The 22,976-nt window shown below is 35.6% G+C and overlaps 1 protein-coding gene across 1 annotated transcript in view; it reads left to right on the forward strand.

Moving 5' to 3' along the window:
* The window catches only part of ARAP2 (ArfGAP with RhoGAP domain, ankyrin repeat and PH domain 2), a 132,611-nt gene that overhangs the window by 59,269 nt on the left and 50,366 nt on the right, over positions 1-22,976 (forward strand). Inside the window, exons 13-20 of the mRNA XM_086747225.1 lie at positions 31-205; positions 1,456-1,590; positions 6,964-7,108; positions 9,426-9,525; positions 10,168-10,366; positions 12,372-12,435; positions 20,063-20,226; positions 22,267-22,479. Of these exons, the coding sequence (XP_086603351.1) occupies positions 31-205; positions 1,456-1,590; positions 6,964-7,108; positions 9,426-9,525; positions 10,168-10,366; positions 12,372-12,435; positions 20,063-20,226; positions 22,267-22,479 (1,195 nt within the window). The remainder of the gene's footprint in view (positions 1-30; positions 206-1,455; positions 1,591-6,963; positions 7,109-9,425; positions 9,526-10,167; positions 10,367-12,371; positions 12,436-20,062; positions 20,227-22,266; positions 22,480-22,976) is intronic.

Consider the following 22,976-nt stretch of genomic DNA (forward strand, 5'->3'; position numbering starts at 1 on the left):
AGACTTCTTATTTTCCCTCTCCATGATAAGGCCCTGTGTGCTGCTGTAGTTAAACAAGATGTGCTAGAAACTCTGATGTTGCTCTTTAGTGGGGCTGATGCTATGTGTGCCACTGGAGACCCTGTTTACAGTACCCCATACTTGTTAGCCAAGAAAGCTGGACAAAGACTGCAAATGGAATTCCTGTACCATAATAAGTTCTCAGGTAGGATATATTCTCTTTCTTTTGATTTTCTAATTTTGTATTGAGCAAAAGGGAAGAAAGGAATGAAGGAATTCAGAAGAAAAACTGCCATTGAGTTGAGCAACAGTAGAATAGGGGAGGGTGAGTTGTATTGGCATTAGCTGTGTTTCAGCAGAGAGCGTATGTAATTGTCTACAAGTTATTTTTACTTTACTCAGAAATCAAGTTTAATAAAAAAAAATCAGTGATAACTCATAAACTTCATACCCGTATTTTTAACACAGAAGGAAAATGTCACGTGATTTGCCATTATCAGGATTTTACCAGAAAAAATGGGTATACACAGTTAACATCTTTCTAAAGTACTTATCTGGGGGTTTGTTTTTTCTTAAAAATTATTTAAATTTATATCTACCCCTACTGCACACAGACCTACCTGGTTTTTTTGCACAAACTCTTCTCCCAAAATAAAACTCACCTCTTGAAACTGAAATAGGATCTATTTCAGCAAACTACTTTTTTTTTGGATCACAACTTCTATTACAGCTTGGAGCACATGAAAGTCGACAGTTCTCATTGTGGGGTGTGACTCTTATGAGGCTCTTGAAAACAGAAAGCTATTCTTAAAAATAAATAAATGTATTTTGGAGTATGGATGTTCCTGAACTTACCTTTTAAAAGGGTTGCACAATATCTGGAGGCATTTGGAATGAGAGTTCATATGCAGATTTGCACTGGAAAAATGTAGCTATACTGTACCACAGCCATCATTGTGGATGCACTCCTGGGCCAACTTTCCATTGTCTTGTGCCACTCTGCAAAGTAACACTGCATAGGCTGAACAACAAAAGTTTTAGTGGGAAATGCAGAAATGATTTAAGACTTCCTAGAGCAAACATGGTGCCTTAAGTTCTGCCTGTGCATTGCGCTATCACAAGTGCCAGGCACTGGATCCTAGCATATTGCCCAGCCACTGTGCAATAGTTTCTTTGCTAGTTATGCTGTCAAGTGATCCTAAGGTTACAGAGAGAAGTTTGCTTGTCTTGGCTCTGTCTTTTAGCCTTCCAGCCAATATGTTTTCTTTTTTTTGACTAATATATAAGAATTTTACTCTATAAAAATAAATCAATAAGATGTATCTGTGATGTGGTAACAATGCTACAGAGCGACTGTGTATCTGCACATGTGCAGTTTGAAAGACATGTGGAGAAGTGATTATAACTGATACAACTTAAATTCTGTATGTTACTCACTCCTTTGTCTTTTAATAGATTTTCCGAACTATGATACTTGTTTTGAAAGTGGCTTCTCTGAAGATTCTTCACATTCCACCTTTCTTTGTGAATTCTTATACAAAGTTTCTTCTAATACTGCTAAGCTTCTTACAGAGAAGAAATTAAAAGAAGGTATTTCACTTTTTCTTTATGCGTTTGAATAACACATGAATATGTATGATTTGAATGAACTTGGTTCTTTTTAACTTCTTGCGTTACTTTTTGAAAGATAAAATGTCTTTCATATAGCATACCCTCTTTTGATTTGGTAGACCTCTTTCAGATGAAGAAAACACTTGTTTGTCTTGATCTCTTTATTCAGTGGTTTACAGAGGAAGAGAACTGAAGTACTGAAAAATTATTTAGTTAACTACAGTTATTGATAAATAAAAAAACACTTAGAAACACTCTCACTTTGATTATATTTAAATGGATGCTGCTAACTGCCAAAAAGTAGTTGTCATCTGAAATGACAATATTCCAGAAATCATTTAAAAGTATCACTGACTTTTTAGTAAGAGTCCAAATGGGTAACACCTAGGGTATTTCTCAAGCTCCGAATTTTAAAAGTATTCCAAGTGTGGAAATGAGCACTTGCAACGTTACAACAAAATGAGCTTTGTAGGGTGAAAATGTGTGTATATCACAGTAGATATACATAGTCTTCTGTGTATATCAGTCTTCTGTTCCTATATTTTTCTTCCATCTAAACAAACAAATGGTGTAGATTTTTAAAATCTGAGCTGATTTATAGTTGAGTTTATTGTTCCTAAAATCTTGACACGGCATCTTGTGTCAGTGTATACATATTTTTATATGGTTGTGTCCATATTCTCATAGTGTATGCCTTTAAGATCCTTAGTGGAGATTAAAGCATGTTGCAGCAGGTAGCAACTATTTAAATATGCTTTTGAATAATCTGTATTTTAGTGTGGGTCCAAATGCAAGCGTTGGGTGATCAACAGAACTAATGCCTAACTACAGGCATTTCTCAGCAACTTTGCAGCTGTTAACACCTGCTGTGGCAGAGGACTGCTTCTGGACATGACTTCCTTGAGGATTGTTTTGAAACCACACTGAGCTTATTCAGGAAAGAAAGGCGTAACTGCAGACCTCACTGCTGCTTGCTCTAAGTGCAGACCTTGTCTTCCATCCTGTGGGTATATATGTCTATATTCATTAAAAAACGAACAAAACCAAAAATTAAACACTCCAGAAAGCCAAAAAGAGAGGAGATACAAGGCAATACTACTGGTCTCTTCTAACACAATGGTATGTTAGAAGTGCACTATAAGTTTGTAAATACCTGTATAGATTTACTTATAAATGCTCACAGAATGTCTTCTGAAGTACTTTTTGGGGAGATGCAGTGGGATTAAGCATCATTAGAAGGATGCCTTAAAAATATTTATGAAGAAAGCCCTCATTCAAGAAACAACTGAATTTTGACTGCCTTCCGTCGTAAGTTGTTAGTGGACAGAAATGTAAGTGCTTTGAATTCTTGTAGTCACTTGCTTAGCATTGCACTTACCACTTGGAGGAACATACAGTAAATGGAAAGGAACCAGATTTCCCTCAGCTCAGGTTTTGGCCTCTGAAATTGTGTTAGTGTCTTGTAGATGGTAGATGTTCTGCTGTTTGGTTTGAGGGGGATTTTTTTTTCTTATGTTTGTTTACTTTGTTTTTGCATGAATGTTGAATTACCCATGTGTTTGTCAGGACTGATGTTTCTGGGATGAGTACTTTACAGATACATAGGAAGATAGGTTTCCTTGACCATTTCTAATTTAAGAAGACGTGTGACAAACAGGACAAGTAATAACATCCTTTCAACAATAACAAAAAAAACCCTACAGTTTTGAATTAGAAATTACTCTTGCCTCAGGGGTCTAATACACCTGAGCCGTGTGTAAGAAGTATTATGACAGAAGTTTTATTTTTTTGCTATTTAAAACATAAAACATGTAATCTTTTTTCCCTTCTGTATTGACATTTTTCCCCTACATCAAGAACTATTTCTACCTTTATAACGTCTTGTTAACATGAAGTAATATGGGATACACAGATCATAGGTTGTAGGGAATAGGTGGCAATATTTTTTTTTTTTTTTCTTACTGTCTTTAGAAAATAATTTGGTGGTTAGACTACTAATGTGCGGGAGATGCCGTTTCAGTTCTCTCTGCCTGTAAAGATTCAAATAAGAAAGTCACATTACCCAAAAAAGTGACCTAGCTGTTCAGTTCTAGAGAAAACAAAGAAGCTCTCCTGTTAAAGCAGTTCTGACTTGCTGCAAACCCACTTCTCACTGGGTCAAAGAGGGAGCACCATTCTCTAACTGGGGATTACAACACTTGTTTAAATTTTGGGCCCTGTCCCAGAATGATTGTGCTTTTGATCTACTGGGTTTTTTTTTTGTTGTTGTTTTGTTTTGGTTTTGTTCTTGTTTTTTTTTCTTAATGCTATTTGTGGAAAGGGCTGAAAGCTGGGAAACAAAAAGCCATAAATGATCAAGCCCTCCAGGTTTGGTGCTCAGCTCCTGTAAACCTATGCATTTTCAAACACTTTATCTTATGTTTCTTTTAGTATTTAAAATGTGCATTTAGACAGACTATAGATAGAACGAGATAGCAAGCAGCATGACACAAGTAAATACTAATAAAATCATACTGAGATTTTTATAAAACATGTATAAATCATATAGCAAATAACAGAAAAACTGATGGGATGAAATATCAGGTAACATGCTAAGTAAGTATTGGCTAACTACAGCAGTATTTCGTTTTTATGTTTGATTTTTGTGCGTGTTTTTCCAGAGCTATTTTAACAAATTCTCACAAATAATTTACTAGAATATTTGCAGTTGTATAGGAATTCTAAGACTGTAGAAATAAATAAATACAGTATTTTTTCTTAGGACCTGCTTCTCTGCAGTGGTAGGAATAGATGGACCTCAAATTATATTCTAAGAACTAGATATAAGTTAAACTGAATGCATTAATATTTTGAGTAGCAAATAGTCTTTAATACACTATGTCATGTGCTGTATTCATATTATAGGTTCATAAGAGGGAGTAGACTTAATTAATTAAATATGCCAAATAATACTTTTAATTTGTTCTGCAGCTTTTTTTTCCCTCTCCATCTTGTGTTTGTTTTTTACTAGATATTCTGATATATCTAATTCAGAGTTATTTGAAGATAGAAATCTTAAGTAGGTAATTTAACCATGCTCAGGAACTGTAAATTGTTACACATGAAAAGTACCTTAAAAAAGTAAGCATTCTGTAAACAACAGTGTTGCTAATGAACTTACCCTTGCCAGTTATATATGTGAATAGCAACAGGAGAGATCTTCAATTCATTCTAATGTGAACATGCCATCCTGAAACAGCTATAGCTACCGCCTGTTTGTGATGTATTCATTTATCTCCCCCAGTATACATGAATAAATTCTGTACAGTTTCATTACTGTCTGACACTTGGGCCTGCAGTGGGAGAGAATTGAGCTCAACCACTGATGTACCTGGAAAGGGCTGTTCTATTAGTTTTTCTGTTCTTCAGTTTGTCATCCTCTAGTCTCTTGGTAGTGTATTTAAAAAAAAAAAATCATGTTATGTAACACAACTTCTGATAGTGTTTTCCTTGTGTTTTCTAGTAGGGTGCAGTGGATAGAAGTTCTGGCATTGTTCTGGTTTTGTTTAGTGAGGGGGGGCCTAAGGTGGTAGCTTCTGTAGGAAACTGCTAGAAGTCGCTCCCCTTTGTTCAGTGGAGACTCGGCCGGGCCTAGGGCGGACCTCCTGCTGGCCAAGGCTGAGCCGATTGTTAGCAGAATGTCCTGTGATAACGCCTCTGCGATAATGTATTTAAGAAGGGGAAAACAGGAAAAAAAAAAAAGAGAGAAGAGAAGATGTGAAGAAGCTGAGCGGGGGCAGAGGCGCAGAGAGGGAGGAGCAGGCCTTATGGGCCTTGCAGGCCTCACTCTCCGGCCTCTCGCTGGGCGGTCGACTGGGCCCAACTCGGCCTGGCCCCGCTGCAAGAAGCGGAGAGGAGATGAGCTGGATGATGTGAAGAGATTCTGAGAGGCATCTGCCAGCCTGTTGTGAAGAACTTTTCTTGTGAGAGGAAGGGCTGCAGACACCAAGGTCAGTTCAGAAGGAGAGGGAGGAGTAATGCGGCTCCTGGCCAAGATTCCCCTGCAGCCTGTGGTGACGACCATGGTGGAGCAGGTTGTCCCCCTGCAGCCCATGGAGGTCCACAGAGGAGCAGAGATCCACCTGCAGCCCGTGGAGGACCCCACACAGGGGGAGGTGGATGCCTGAAGGCAGCTGTGACCCCTGGAGTGCCCGCTGGGAGAGCCGTTCTGGAGGGACTGCACCCCGTGGAAGAGATGACCCACGCCAGAGCAGTTTCACAAAGGACTGTGGCCCGTGGGAGGGACCCCACACTGGAGCAGGGGAGGAATGTGAGGAGTTCTTCCCCCTGACCATGAAGCAGCGGTGTAAGACAACGCGTGATGAACTGACTGCAGACCCCATTCCCTCTTCCCCCCTGTGCCGCTCCGGAGGGGAAGGTAGTAGAGATGATGTTAAGCTCAGGAAAAGGGAGGGGTGGAGGGAGGTTATCTTGTTCTCTGTCTCATTATCCTGCTGTTTGTAGTAATAAATGAATAGTTTTCCCCAAGTTGAGTCTGTTTTGCCCGTAATGGTAACTTTAAGGATTTTCTCCCTGTCCTTATCTCAAACCTTGAGCCGTTTTTCCTTATATCATCTCTCCCTATTCTCTCGGAGGGTGGGGGGAGTGAGAGAGAGACTGCGTAGGCTGGTCCCGATCGGGGCTGAACTGCGACAGGCATATATGGCATCGTTTTTTCTAGACTCTATGAAAAGCTTAAATTGTTTTCCTTGGCCTTGTGACAGTGAGTGGACACCCAAGCATTACCAGACAATGGAGGACAGGTTGACTTGGTTTTGGGCTCTAGCTCCAATAACATGAAAGAAAGAGTAGCCCTTTTTTGCTCTTGCGTACCATGCTTCACTCACTCGTTTTGCTATGAGCTCCTACAAGAATATATTGTTCTTCTAGATTTCAGTGGTTTTGACTTCGTAGCGTGTTTTCTATTTGCTTCCTTAACTCTCTTCTGCTAAACATGTAACATGGTACTGTGTACTAGCTCTTCCCCCATCATATTCCACATCAAGTGAAGTAAAAGCCCTATACAATGTTGAAGTTAACATATGAAGCAATTTAATACATTCATAAAGTAAAAATAAATGTGTTGTATTTGAAATATTCTTTTCTTAAATTACCATGTGCTAGAGTTTCTGTAGGTTAAGTAGTATCAACACAGACATAGAATTCCTGGCCCACTGAAGTCAGTGAAACTGAGATTGCATGATAAATGTATTACTGTTATTAGAACTATGCGTCTTATTGGGCAGCTTCTGTAGGAAGAGGTAATTTTTATTATTATCCCAACTGATTTTTCTATTGTTTCTTTAATCACAGATTGCAACAGAAAATGGTGCACTTTGGAAAGTGGCTTTCTGAGCTACTATGAAAATGATAAAACTACCACTCCTAATGGTATGATCAACATCAATGAAGTTATCTGTCTTGTAGTGCACAAGTCAGACTTCTTTTTAAATAGAGGGTAGGTTCCCAAGTTAATATTTCAATAAACAAATTCAGGTATTTAAAGTTTTTATTCTGGGTTTTCAGAGCTGTTCATTTGTTCCTGAATTTTGACCATGCAATTTGGAAAAAAAGCTGAATTGCTTTACGTTGACTTCCAGAAATAAGTGCTAAATGATATTTGGGAATTTTTTTTTTTCAGTGATATAATGAAAATGTTAGGGGAATTTAAAAGGGCAGCATAAATTAGATACATCTGTTTCTTATTAAAACTGTAATGCATATTCTCAGTGCTTAAAAGGTTACGTGATGATAAATTCAACAATTAATGGTCATTTTTCTTTCTGGGATTGACCTCTGCCTCAAGCCAAAACTCTTGCTTTGTTTCTTCCTGATAATAATGCAGTAGATTAGATTTCGCCCCAATCCTTTCTGCTCTGGTCACAGATCTGTCAGTCTTGAAACCTATTCTTTGTTCTGCAGTTGAGAACAACAATGTAACTGTTGAACATTGTAGCAGTTTGAAGATAACAACTTTTTTGTGGTCTTATTTTTCTTTTATAATTCTCTTGCATCCCATTTGTACATTAAAAATATCATGTGGCGATTCACCTCAATTCACCCGGTGATATTTGATTTCTTTAGAGCAACATTTTTGTTTAAACTATATTTTAGAATTGTCTAACAAACTCTCTAGCACTTCTTTTTAATTTTTTTTTTTGGTATGTGTAAAATAACAAGATCTTACCACGGTATAATACTGTAATGCTTGTAGCTACAAAGCAAAAGTGTCTGCAAAGAAAACAGGGTCTGTCTAGTAAGCTTCTGGAAAAAATAACGGAAAGAAGGGACTTCAGCTACTACAGAGATAAAGGGCACGCAGACAGAGGGGAGGAATCCTGAAATATGGTGATGCCTCAACATGCTATAAAATACTGTTCTGCAGTAGCATAGCTTTATGGTATCCAGAAAAAAAAGAATATCATCATTTTCTTCTTCTGTCAGTGAATCTAACCTGTTGCTTGCTACATCTCCAAAAGGTTCCACTTAAGGATAATACCTAAATTAAAAATGTGTTGGTTGAATGCTTCACTTTCAGGGAATGACTAACCTCCTGCTTGCTGTACCTGCAGTTTGGTAGGTTTGTTACAAAGTTCTCTAAATTTGATACTTCAAGAAGTGAAACAGTCAGTCCTTAAAATGTCTATTCTATTAGTCAGTATTAAATATTTACATATAACTTTCAAAGTGGTTACTGAAAATGAGAGAACTGACTCGTGTTCGGTTCTCCAGATTTAGACAAATCTCAATCTCCAGCACTGAAAGGAAAAAGCATAATCTATCTCTCTGGATTCTAGGGAGCGAGGTCACAGATGAAATCATGCTATAAATTGGTGAACTATATAAGTTAAAGACTGATCTTAAGTCCAACAAGATATTTACTTTCAAAATTCCACTCCAAATTCAACTAGTTTGTCTTTCCTTATTTTTCTGTCCTTATTATTTATCAGTTAAAAATGGAAAAACAAGGTCTGTTTAAATAATGATATGATTTAAAACAAACAAACAAACAAGAAATCACCACAAAAAACGTTTAAGAAGTTCTTTAGCTACAGCAACTTCAAAGGGGGTAGAACCAAACTCTTTCTGGTGGTGGCAGGTGATACAAGGAGTGGCAGTAACCACGCATTTCACCCTAGGACATTCGGACCGGGTAATAAGGAAAGCCTCTTTGTTAGAAGGCTAGTGGACAACAGGAGCAGGTTGCTGAGAGAAATAGCATTCTTCATCCTCTAAGGTTTTCAAGGCTTTTCATTGCCATTCTGATTTATGGTTAGTGATAGTTCTGCTTTGAGCAGGAGATTAGACCAAGTGACATCTAAAAGTCCCTTTGAACCAACATTTCTATGATTCTGTGGTAACTTTGTTACAGCTTTCCATTCAATGAGTTGTTCTGCTTATATTAAAGCTAGACAGAATGTTTTGAATGCATCACAAAAATATACTTTCTGAAATCACATGAACTTGCAAAAGCAACAAATTCCCTGTGAATTTTAATGATTATATGTAAACATTTTTATTAATTTCAGAATTATTGAAAAAAAATGATCATGCAGTAGCCTCTAAACGCATATTATTAACCTGAAAAGCACTTTGATAATTTTGTGTTATAAAATACTCTGTTATTAGCTGGGTTCTACTTGTAGGATTCGGGGAGAAATGCGGGTGGATTCCATTCTGTACATATGAAATAATGAAAAAAACAGAAACAGGACTCGTGTGTCTGCTCTTATGAAGGCTAAATACAGCTGCTTGTTTCCTCTTGCTTGCTTTAGGGACATCTTTACCTTTGAAATCTACACATCAGAACGTGTTTTTCTATTTGGAGCTGAAACTGCATATTCACAAAGAAAATGGACTTTGGCAATAGCTAAGGTAATACTGGTAGTTATCTTTCCCAGTTAGGCCAGGAGCCTTTGCACAAATAATGAAGTGTCATTGTTAGCTTAAAATCCTCTGAGAAGCAATTCTTGATGAATACTGATCTTTCTCGTTTGTAAAGGTTTCTTGTGGAGCAGAAATAAGTAACTTCTGTGATTTAATATTTGAAAGAAGATAATAAAATGGGAAAGGAATTTAAGCAACATTTTAATGCCGGCCTAAGAATCGATTAATGGTGCTCTCGTATAAAGACATATACTGCATGAATTTATTTCAGCTAAGTTGTTTATGGTTGCAATTTTATTCTTTTATTTGCTGAAACAATTCATAAAGCAGTTCTGTATTTTATACAGTACCAAATATTAGTAGTCACATTACTAATTAAATCAATTGTAGTTTAAGAAGCAAAAATGTTTGAATTGCAGAATATGAATGGAAAAAAAATGTTATACTCGATTTTATAATTTAAATTTAGTGTATAGATGGGTTTATGAATGATAAATCTGAAAGACTTGTTTTTTTACTGTGGCTTTAATTCTTGAATCTTATAGACTTGCAATATCTTGATTTGTTTTTTTTTTTAGGGGAAGAGGGTTTTTTTTTTCTTCATCTGACTCACCCCATTTTCTTTGGTAGCATTTTGTTCCCCCTGTGGCTGAATGCTTACTAGAGAGAGACTGTGACCTGATTGGCCAGCTGTACTACAAAGACTGCCATAACCTGGATGAGTGGAGAAAAGGCTGGTTTGCTATAGAGAAGTCGAGCCTTTATTTTTGTCTTGAAATGGAGAATGCTGAAGAAGATGCCATATATCTAAGGAGGTTGCAAGAATTAAGTAAGAATTTTGCTTAACGTCTAGAATTCAGGAAATAGGCTAAGGAATTAATTCATAGGATATCTCTATTATATTTTAGAGTAAAAAACATTAGGGAGCTCAGTAACTATTTCTTTGCATGAGCCAGATGCTCTCCCAACTCTCATCTAAATATGGAGTTGGTGAAGTTGGATTTTTTTCCCTACTTAGGGGCACATGCTCGAGAGATTTTTCACAGCTTCATAATGAATGAAGACAATTTTTGTTCCAGTTGGAGCAGTATCTTACTTACAAGAGTGCTGGATTGAATAATAATATATGACCTTTTGTGATTATTGTCTCATATTTTTGACAGGGCAGAAACACTCACTGCAGAACGTATTCTTGAGATGATTGACAGCCCTAGTTTTAAAATGCTCAAATGTTCTTGAAAAATTATAATTCTCTTGGAAAACTATATCACAGACTAATAGACTTTTCTTTTTTTTCCTGATACTAAAAATATTCTTTGCTCAGTATCATGATGTTGAAAAATAAGAATATTTATACAAATGGTCTTCTATGACCGATTTTATATCATTGTCTTTAATTATAGTCTAAATCCTCTTTAAGCATAGCTACACTACTTGTTTTTATGTTAAACAAGGCAATGCATTATATAGGAAAGTAAAAATTATTTGAGATTTTATATTCAAATAACATAGAGAAGCTCTGTTATTGATGCTACTCTTTCTAAATGTTGTCAGATTGTGGACTGTTTTGCAGAAACTTGCCTAAATGCTGTTTATTTACTGCCACCTTACATTTCCTGTGAATAAAACCGTGAAAGTGATTTTTAATCAGGAATATTTTTATGCCTGTAGCTATCTTTTAACTTGTGAATACTTTTTGATCATGATTCAGAATTAAAACTTTAGGCAGTAGGAGAACTGTATCTGATAGCAGTTTTGATAATGCAACTGTAATCCCTCCTATCCTAATCCTATGAGCATCCAAAATCTGTATCTCAGTTATAGAAATGAAACACATATTTAGCTTTTGATTGAAAATCAATTTTGCTGGGGTTTTGATTTTCAAATATTAGTTGTCTAAAAGTTTTATTTCTTGGAAACAGTATATATCCATACCCTTGTCTTTTCTTTGATTTCTGCTTTCCCCAAAGTAAATCTGCTCCACTATTAAGACTGAATTGTATAACTGAAATTTGCCAAATAATGAATCATCAGTGGAAGCATAATCACCTACCGTCTTGATATTTGATGCAGTAAATATAAATGAGGCCAGGAGTATATGTGATACAAAATCATCATATAGCATGCATCAGAATGTGTTTATTGAGCTTCATTGATATTCAGGACTTTACTGTCTCTGGGAATTAGTTGAGATAAGATGTGGATTATATATAAGACCTAAACTTTGAAATAATTAACCTTACAGAATTTTGAATTGATAAACAGGTTACATTTAATTTACTGTTTTTAGTATAGTGCACAACATAGCTTTATAAGCACTGTTAATGGAAACTATCCAGATGTCTTTTCTGTATTATGTATAATGTAAATATTTTGCAGGGTGCTTTTTTTTTTTTAGCAGGAATATCATAAGGCAACATAAAGAAGGGTGACAATGATCTTCACAGTATAATGTATGTCTGCAGCCATTAGGGTGCGAGTAAATTAATGAATCCAGAAATCCAGCTTACTTCTGAATCATTATGTCTTCTAAAAATTGTATTTATAACTTTAATATAATTAAACACGTAGCATGTTTTCACATTAAAATGTACTTGTTTAACCTTTCTTTATAATTTTCTATATTAATTTCTCTTGTAAATGTGAGTGTATTGTGGTGTTTTGTGGAAGTTTTTTTTTATTGCCAGCAGCATTCTTTATTTAAAATGTTTAAGAATTTCATGCTTCTTTTGTCACTGAAGATAATTTTGAAAAAAACATACCTATATGTGTGTGTATGTTTTTGTCTAGATGTATGTGTCTGTGTAGATCTTACATGTATGGTTTGTTTTCAGCAATCAGTTGTGTGATGCAAAATGGAGAGAAAATGGATGTACTGCTGCTTGTTGAAAAAGGAAGGTAAGATTCTCATCTGAATAAAGCTTTGATCTGCTTTTATATTGATGTCTTGGAATTCTTGCTCATCAGTCATGGAGCTTCTTCGCTTGCGGTTTCTAGAGAGAAAGTAAATTTACAGACTTTTTAAAGGAGGGAAAGTCTTTGTGTATTAATTACGTTTTATGGCTGTATCAGGAAGTGCTAACAAGTACTACTTAATTAAAAGTAGTTTTTCCACTGAGAAAATTATTCCCAGTCAGATTAGTCTGCCAATAACCATTTCTTCAAAAGGACCTAACTTCTTTTACCCTGTAAAAGTACCTTTTTGGAGCATTTACTACTTCTCAATTTGTTAATCACTCTTACGTCCCAGAATTCTGTGTGTCTCAATCTGTGTAGGTCAGGATTGAGAGGGTATGTATGAGTCCCCTGGTTAGTCTTACTGTGGTGTCTGGTCTCAGTTAGCAACATACTAGCTAGAAAAAAACATACTCGTGAAGCAAACATGATCCGTATTGACTTCCAAGTAGGTAGTATTCTGCTGAGATGACTCTGTCAAGTGGAGTGATATGGGAGGTTGAAACTTGAAGTGAGGTAGGGTATTTCTGACTCATATATGGGTACAAATTTAAAGATGAAAGCAAAATTATTGAAAATAATTCTTATTTTGTAATGGGTTGGGTTTTTTTTTATTTCAATGATAAATTATTAGGCAAATGTCTGTGTAAGAAGTGGTGCAGTGTTTGCATAGTCTTCTGAATAGCCAATAATAGGTTAATAAAGGAAGATTGTTTTTTCTTTTGGGGGAAACAGAAAAAAACACCACCGATACCTTTGACATGTATTCAGAGTTGGAGAAACTCACTGTAACTTGAGTGTTCTGATTTTTAACTCTTCCTAAGATACTGTTTAAGTTCCAGAATTCAGTAAGGTGAGGCATATCAGAAGCAAACACTTTTTCCTGTTGGGTTGTTTTTGAAGAAGCATTTAGAAAGATTCAGCATTAAGTAAGCTGCGTAGAACAACCAGGGAACAATAGGTATCCTATTTAAGGTGCAGTCCAACAGATGGATACAAACTGTGCATCTGATTTCATAGATACCAGTGCTGAGCAGAACTTCTAGCTCCAAGTCAGCTTTTATTATTTCTTTCATTAGAATATTTCTGTCAAATGAGGGTAGGTTTTCCCTGAACTGCTTTAATAGTGATTCTGAACTATTTTAAAATTATTTGAACAGGGGCACTGGCTGATTTATGGTGGCCATGAATATGTTTAATACTTCTTCGCTCAAGTCTGCCATAAAGAATTTTAAATGCATAGTGTTCACATTATCTTAACCATTAAAAGCTGTGTGGATATATAAGCTTTGACGTAGTGATTCTTGCTTAGGATATTACTCCAAAAGTATCCAGGTGTTCAGTGCCATTGCATGATGTTGCATCTTGCGCACTGTGTGTGTGGGGAAAATTAGTAAGTATAAAAATCGCCTTTATACTTAATTATTGCAAATGGAAGGAAAACCAGCAATCCTCCTTCTGCCCCTCTAAACCCTAGATATATAAATTAATACCTTTGAAACGTCATCAGCATCAGCTAAATGATATATCATAGTTTCTAGATTTTCCTGTTTTGTCTGTTAGTTTGTAGCAATGCTTGTCTAATGCAACTTTAGTTCATTCCAAGATCACTTGGAAGAGATCCTATATACTGATCTGTTGACAACTTTCACATTAATTTGTTAGTCACTTAAATACAGAATAAATTACAAAATCCCAAAAAACAGTATTGCCAGAATGAAAGTAAATGAGTAAGGTTTTTCTAGAGTTAAGAAAAGATTGGAAAAAAACCAAAATAAAACAAAAAAACTCAAACTAAACAACCTCCCCTTATCCTTTTTTTTTTTTTTTTTTTGCATGAAGACATAAATGCAGTTGGTGTCTTACATCTTGCTAAATTTTATTAGAAGAAACAATGAAAATACCTTGAGTATTTTTGTACTGAAGCTCATACTGTTCTACTGTTATTTTTGTTACTGACTTCAAACTAACTTTGCATTACTTAGAAATACTTACGACGTTTTTCAAGTCTCAGTCATTGGATTGAGTAATTACGGAAAATCATATGCTACATGTATCATGCACCTTTTTCTTTGACTCTTTTTTCCTTGTCTACTGTAGGCAATGACTTAAGTTGTTACAGACAGACTTCTCACTTAAGAGTGATTGCATGTGCAAGTAAACCATTTCAGAACTATTAAAACTTCAAATCTCAGGACTGAAATAATGTAATAATAATCTGTGAATTCTGGACTTTTAAAAAATACTTTGTAAATTTATGTGTATGTTAAATTCATGAGATACGTAAATTGAATGTTCATCTGATCCAAGAGGAAGAATTTACAATTGAATTTGGGCTGCAAAGTGTATAATGCTTTTCAGCTTGTATAAAATAAAAGAATTCATAGAGAATACTACTAAAAGGCATGTGAAATTTTTCTGAAGTGTCCTAGATATGAATACAATCTGCTCCGGCTCACTCCTTCTTTTTTGCCCATTTTCCTCTAACCTGTTTTCTGCTTAGCACACACAAATGCTGTTAATTTATTCTTCATCTAACGTGTTCAGCAAAAGAAGACTACCAGATCAGAAATCAGATGATAATCATACTATACATTGCAAAGTAATAGCGTATCATGAGAGGCTGAACCAGGCTAAAACATTTTCAAAGCAATACGGCTATTTCTCTTCTGAAGATTGTTAGTTTTTTAAGCTCAGTATGCTTCCTAAATTTCCACAATAATCCTAGACTTCTTCTAATTCTGTGTTATTTTTTTCAGATCTCAATGATATTTCATTTTTGTCATTGGGAGTCTACTTAAGTGAGTTAGAGGGGAACACACTCCCTTTTGTAGCACCTGTTGAAATTTTATTGCACTCTTATCTCTGTTGAAACATCTTGTCCAACCTGTTAGAACCCAGCTAAAAATCCTGACTTGTCAGAATGTCAGAATACTTTTCCTAATGCCATAATCAGATGGTTGTTCACCTCCTCTTATGTTCCACTTTCGTAGTTAAAATGCTTCTTGACTTCTTGCTAGAAGTGACAAACCATTTTCCAGATTTCTGCGTTACACAGAAATGTCCTCTGGTTTGCTCTGTATTCAGTTTGGTTTGGGTTTTTCTTTTTTTTTTTTTCTTTTTTTTTTTTTTCCCCCCCTTTATCTCTCTTATCTATTTGTAAAATTCCTGAAGTGATTGGTGATACTCAATTTCTTGTTGCCATCCAAACAGTTGCATAGCAGATAGGTGAAGAAGCTACTGCTGTGTAGTTCAACAGAGGTCATCAGATGAGTCTGTGCAATGAAGACAGGAAAGGTGTCTGAAAACAACTGTATACAGTAATTTTAAAATATATCTTCTATACATACAATTTAATGCAAAATCTCTAAAGCCATAGTTTAAGGAAAAACAGTTATGCAGACAATTCAGTTTCAAATATTTCTTTTTTTTTTTCTCTCATCATTTAAGTTCTCTGTTAGGTGTCAGTGAATGTTTTCAGACCATAATGTTATCCAGATGGTGTTTTCTTTTTTTCCTCCCTGTTACACTTCTTATGTAGTTAGCTCATTCTTATTATAGATAATAAACCTTCCCTACATACTGGCACAGTTTCTTTGTGCTGATGGCTCATTAATTACAATGCTTTCTTCTTAACCCTTTGGTAATAGCAGTATGATTTCTTGTAAATTGCAGTTATGACCACAAAATCATAGAATCCACAAATAATCTAAACATAAGACTCAGATGAGTGAAAGGACTTGTGCTTCCAGTATGACGTGCTGGATGTAAGACCCTTAATATCCAGAGATATTGCTGGCCTTTGTTATATAACTGCAATTATTAGTGAAATTTCCATGTTTTAGTTGCAATTTGATTATTTCTGTATAATTTCATAGCAAGGCATACCTTCTCAGTACTTCTGTTTTCAGACACGCAGATGGTTAGCATCAGTTGAAAATTGCTGGAGGGCACTGAGTTGTGCTGAGGTGTTTCTTACCCTTCCTCTCCAGAAGCCTAACCCAGAATCACTTAGTATTCCTGCTTTTCCCAGAATTGTGCAGCGAAGCAAACAGACATAGGTAAAGCTAATGGACATTCCAAGATGGGTTAAAGATGAGCTTTGACACAGTTGTGGATGAAGTGTGCTCACCTGTGTTGTCTGTCTGTCTCTGGTGCAGAAGGATGTGATGGTCATCCATGATAAAGTTGAAAAGCTAACAGTAGCTTCCTTGATGTTGATACTAGGTGATCTTGGACTGCTGCAATTTAATTGCCTCAATTCACTATGGCAGAAATCTGCATTGGCAGGCCTTCTTGTTTGCCTGAGTACTTAAATTATTAATTTCTTGGGTACGGACTGTATATGCTTCACACATGACACTTAACACACTTAACAGAGCAAAAACTCTGCCATTATTCACCATGTAGTCACTATTGCTAACTGTTTCTTATGGAGTATGTGCTCTTTATAAATTTTTTGAATTGTAAGAAGTAACACATAGAAAAACACACTGTAGAAGGCACTGAATTTATACTGAAGGAATGCATTTCAGTTCAGAGTCTGTACAAAGTAGTTGTTAGTCTGCATGGTAGGTAGATCTTTATAAACACTGCAGTAAAAAAGATCTTTCAAACGTGGTTACTTCTGTAAGCTTAGAAGTATGCTTGACATTAGTTACTCAGGTTTGTACATGGGACACCAGTACACTTCAGTCTGTGTTTATATGCTTAGTCTTAAGCCTTGCATTTAATATAACTTTACATTTTGATAATAGCAATTAGTTGAGTGAGAAATACATCTATTTGTTATTACCACTGTTTCTGAAAACTGTCTGGAAGAGATTATGACATTGGCATGAAAAGCAGAAGCTAGCTCTGCAAATATGTCTCTATTACTTCTTGAAGTTCTGTAGAAGACTTCTACTGTGCTTTAAGGAAAGTTCTGCTTTTCTGCTGGTAACTATTTCCCCTTTTCATACTGCCTTCCATGTTCATGGAGATCAACACATGGTTTTCAAGTAGGAAAAAAATGTTTTTAAGTTTGGCTGAAAGTGTTAAAATTAGAAGGAATGCCTGAACTTCTTATCAGTGCATTGTTGTGTGTTTTTCCGATTTAAATATGTCCTAAGCTTGTTCTCTCTGCCGAAAATATTGCTGTTTAAGATTAACTTTCTAAGCCACTTCCACAGTAAATGGACTGAATTCTGACTTACGTCTGGTACCAGTTTCGTTTCCTTTTCTCCCTTCTTCTCTTTTACGTGTTGCAGTAAATGCTGAAATTGCTTCTCTGACTTATCTGACTTTCTTAGGTGACTGCTGTGGAGATTCTTGACTGGGCAAAGTTAATAATTTTTTGAAAAAATAAGTTACCTTCCATGAACGATTGAAGTTCCACAATAGCAGCAAGATTTTTCACAATTTTATTTTTTAACAGCAACTTCTCTTTCGTCAATGTATTGGTGGCATAGGACTGCTACTTAGAGATACTCTATTTTCTTTGATAACTATTAAGTAACTACTACTTCTGTAATTTGAATTTAACTCAACACCTTTCCAAATTGCAGAAAACCATGAGAGCATCATCTCTTGGTAGTTCTGATATTTTTTTCTAATGTGATTCATTGAAGGGTAAATGGGAAGATCCATAGAATACAGGATGGTCTTTTTCACATAGTTCAGGTAATTCATATATCGTAACAGTTGATTGACAGGCACAAGATTTAGAGTTTCATATCTCTGAAAAAATACAGATAAGTTTAAATTACCTTTGAAGTTCAATACACTGCGATATTTCTTCTCTCTTCTGGTACCAATTCATTGATATACAGCAGAGTTGCCCTTTTCTTGTTTAGATGTAATAATATTTTCACTTTACAGTATGCTGCTTCCTGTACATACCATAATTCTTTAGATAACAAAAATTAATCTGTTGAGACTTCCATTTATCTTTTTGCATAATACCATAATGTGAATCCATAATGCAGAACAGGGGAAATAAGAAGACAGTAATATGCATATATGTGTGCATCTCTTGTGTTGGGAAGCAACATAAAATATTTATAAATCATAGTCCTAACCTCTGCTGATCTGTGAAATAGCAGTACTAAAGGAATAGTGTAAGATGCACTGTCAGACTGTTTTCCACTCAGTTCAAACTTTTTCATTTCCTCATGTATGGCTACAGCAATGCTGGAGGATATCAGCATGATGTGTTATTTGGAAGCTGTTGGTTGAGAACCACGCATGTAGGATACCCATTTTGGCAGGTCTTCAGAAAATGTTTGAAAATATTGAATTAAGCACAGTCATTTTGCTGTAAGAATTTGAGAGCTTTATGCAAATTATTGTATTTTCTTAATGGAAGAAGGAAGCTGAGTGTTTCTATTAGGCTGGCATGTGTCCTGGTTAATATGACCTTTGAAGTAATGAGGTAGAGACTTTTTAAAAACAGACTTCAGTAAGATGAAATGTTTTAGTGTCTCTTACTGTGCTGCTGTATGGTGGACCCTGAGAATACTTCAGATCCTGGATCTGTGTGTGTTCATTGACTGCATCCTCACTTCTCATCAAGATAGGAATGCTAGAAGGGAAACGTTTATAAAAGCAAAATTAAAAGATACTAATAAAAAAAAGAAATTAAATATTCCATCATTATATAAAATGTTTTGGCTTTTTTTTTTCTTAATAAAATAATCAAAATGAATGTTTGTTTGTATTTTGATGAAAGTATTTCCATAAAAGTTTAGTAGAACACCTTAACTTTTCCTAATTAGCAAATAAATTGTCACTAAAGAAAATGAATCCCTTACATTTCTTTAGTGAGAGATGAAGGGTATGTATATAGAAAAGTTGGGTAGCTATTTTAACACTTAAAACAATTGTTTGTTACATACATGCGTATGAGCTGACATACACCCTTAAACTTTTCAATTTTGGAATAATCTCTTAGAAGCTAGCCTGTCAGCAGTAGAGGAGATTATTGTAGCATGTTTAAATAATAAAATCAGAACAGAGCCATGCTTTGGGATAAATAGGTAATTAAAGTGTTGCATTAACTTCTTCTGCCTCAGCTCTTACTTTTTTTCATACATGTTCCTTAGTTCTGTGATTTCCTGTGGGTGATCGTTTTGGTACATGTGAAGGAGGGGATTCAATGCATCTCAGCTCCTCTACAGAAGTGTCGGGGCTGGGGAGTAGAAAAGAGGGGAGGCCTCTTTGAGTATTGCAAGTTGTCTCTAAATCTGTTTCCTGCTTAACTGTGACTTGGTCTTATGAATGCAGAGTGTAGGAGCAAGACTGAGGAAGAGTAATTAAAATGTTGGTCAGGTGCTTTCAAAGGCCTGTGACAGTGTTTGTGGATCTTCCTTCATTTATTGTGACTCTGCTAGTACAAATGTAGTTGGGGAAAAAAAAAAAAAAGATGCTGTAACAATAGGCCACCACCACAGCTTTATGTGGTGCAAGGTGCCTTGATATCTTATTCTAAGTATTTCTTATTTTTTTTCCAGACATGTGCTATGTTGTTGTAGTACAGTAATGTCAGTTTTCAAATTCTTTCCTGCATTCAGAATATTTTTATACTTTTCAGAACGCTATACATCCATGGCCATACAAAGCTGGATTTCATGGTCTGGTACACTGCAATTGAAAAAGCAGCAGGTACAGATGGTAATGCATTGCAAGATCAGCAGCTCAGCAAAAATGATGTTCCTATTATAGTGAACAGCTGTATAGCATTTGTTACACAATATGGTAAGTATAGTGGAGTTTATTTGTCCTAAGATCATTTGTATAATACCTAAGCCCCCACACAATCAGATCTTATCGAATGACTTCATATATTACCTAAAGTAAACCATACTCATTGTTAGCCTCGCCGCTTTTTAATGTGATGGTGAAGTCTGCTGCCACACATCTGTGAATGGGCAGTATGGGGAAATACAACTTGGTAGATGCCCTTTGTAGACACCTTCCTATTTTAAAAATGGACTTGTTTGCCTGATACAGCTCTGCCTTGGGATCCAGTGCCCCAGTGTAGAACACCTCAACCCTGAAAATAAGCTATGTGAACCAGGAAAGGCTATGGTGTGGACTGGTCAGCACATCATCTGGGGAAGTGGTATTAACCGTGGAGCAGACTTCAGTCTTGAGGCTGCTGGTTTTTCAGTGTGATTGCCTAAGGATGTATAGTCAGTTACCATTTGTTTAAGTAAATTTTGCCAGCATAACTTTCCATAGCATTAGATCGTATGTAGATGATGTCTGTGTCCTTCTTACTGCTGCAAATTAATCAGTTTTCTTGTGAAATGCTGAATACATATCAACCCTGTACAAATGTGTCTTCAGGATAAATGTGTCTGTAACCTCTGTCAGTATAAGAGGCACTAATTTGTATTTAAGTGATTGTAGTTTAACTAAATACCTTCTGAATATGGCAACGCTGCATTATGTAAGTAGTTGTGTCTGGGTTACAGCTATTGCCTAAAACCAGGGAAAAATATGTTTTTGCTAAATTATTTTTAATCATTAGCAATAGAAATTGTTCTAAGTATAGTTTACACTGTCTTGTGCACTGATATGTTGTTAAAGCGAGGTGATTATGTTCACCACTAAGAACTATAGCTTGTGTGTGTTCTAAATTGAAATTAAATTTCCTAATGTCTTTTAGAGTTCTATTGAAAAATGTGTTTTTTCATGGTCAACATTATTGAGTGTTAAAATACTCATTTGAAAGCTGAAGGAATTATTCGAATGCAGTGCTTGTATGCATATATGTTTTTGTGTCATCATGGTAAAGGCTGTGTCTTTAGTTGTGGTCTACAGATGACAGGTGCTATCGGGTCCCACGGCTGTTCCTGACAGTAACAACACAAAGGCAGTCTCAAATGATAGTGCTTGTGGGCTTTACGGGAAAGGTGAATTGCAAGAATATAAGACATGATTTCAAGGGTTTTGACAGAGTACTTAATTTGACAGGAACATAAGAAAAGCAAGGTTTTTAATAAAATATTACCCTCTTTCAAGAAACAGGGGGATTGCAGGAAACCGCTTTACAAAGAGAAACAATGGGACTACACATCTGTGCCAAATTTCCACAAGTTTAAAAATAAGTGTTTTGCCTACTCTCATATGCAGTAATTGAAAATAGTCTTGACTGTGTTTTAGACTGTCAGTTTTCTTTTAAGTTGTCTTTGGGCTTTGGTGGTTTTAGTTGTTAAATGCAAGAATAGTAGCTACCTCATGTTCCTGAACATGAGGAAAAATCAGAAAAAAATAATACTTTCTACCAATCTGGAGGCATTTAGGAGTGAAATGTTTCAGGTTGGATTAATACAATAATACTTTACTGAGTCCTAAGTTGAGTTGATCAGTATGGTAAGAAAATAGTGGGAGTTTTGCTCGTGAAAGCAGCTGTGTTTTGTGTGTAATACAGTACCAGTCATCAAAAAGTCTTTCTGCTACTGTGCCTTTTGAAACTATTGTTTTAGGAAGTCCTGAAGAGATTTGGGGATTTACATTGCCTGTAAAGTATCCCTGAAATTGTGATCCCAGGCTTGCTTGATATTATGATGTTGTGTTTTTGCAAAGAGGTCTGGTTGGGTTTAAGCAGACTTGGCAGTGTTTTTACTAACAATGTGAGTATGTGCAAAAGGTCAGAGAGATTTTAGTAGGAAGTAGGATGTGTTTGACAGCTAGATATGCTTTTCATATAATTATGTTTGGAATTTTTGAGAGTACTTAATTTTTCATTTATTTCTTTTTCTGTTCTTGTCCTGTATTTCTGTAATTTAGGTCTAGGTAGCAAACAGATCTACTTCAAGAATGGCGATTCTTCCAATGTGGCTGAACTGCTGGAAAGCTTCAAAAAAGACGCAAGGAGTGTTAAACTAAGAGCAGGAAAACATCAGCTTGAAGATGTGACTGATGTATTGAAAAGTTTTCTTTCTCAAATAGATGATGCACTTCTCACTAAAGAACTTTATCCATTCTGGATTTCTGCCTTAGGTAATGTATTCAATAACTTTCAATACAAGAAAGGTTGTATGTACATTTTCAGTATCAGATTTGAGAGATTTTTAATTACTTGTCCTGTATTGACCTGTGTTATTTGATAATTAGCAAAACAGTTGTAGTGAGGAAAAAAAAAATTTACAGCTTGACTGCAATAGACTTATGTTAATCCAAGATTATTTTATTGCCTTTAAGTGCACCATAATAATAATAATAACAAATAGTGATGCTTTCTTGATAATATATCTGTAAACAGTAGGCTGATATTGCACTGTGTCATAGTTGGATCATCCAAGATAAGAAATTGTGATAAATATTTTATGGAAGTATTGATGGTAGAATTCAAGAAACAGACAAACATTAGAGTAGGAAAAAAGCATATACTCTGTCTTTTGACCATAAGTAGAAGTTTAGTTCAAAAGTGGCAAAATGTTGATGCCATCGTCTGTGTGATTGTTAAATGACAGTCTTGCTGTTTAAATTCTTCAAAT

The sequence above is a fragment of the Chlamydotis macqueenii genome, chromosome 4 (genome assembly GCF_036417535.1).
Source record: "Chlamydotis macqueenii isolate bChlMac1 chromosome 4, bChlMac1.mat, whole genome shotgun sequence".
Classification (NCBI taxonomy): Eukaryota; Metazoa; Chordata; class Aves; order Otidiformes; family Otididae; genus Chlamydotis; species Chlamydotis macqueenii.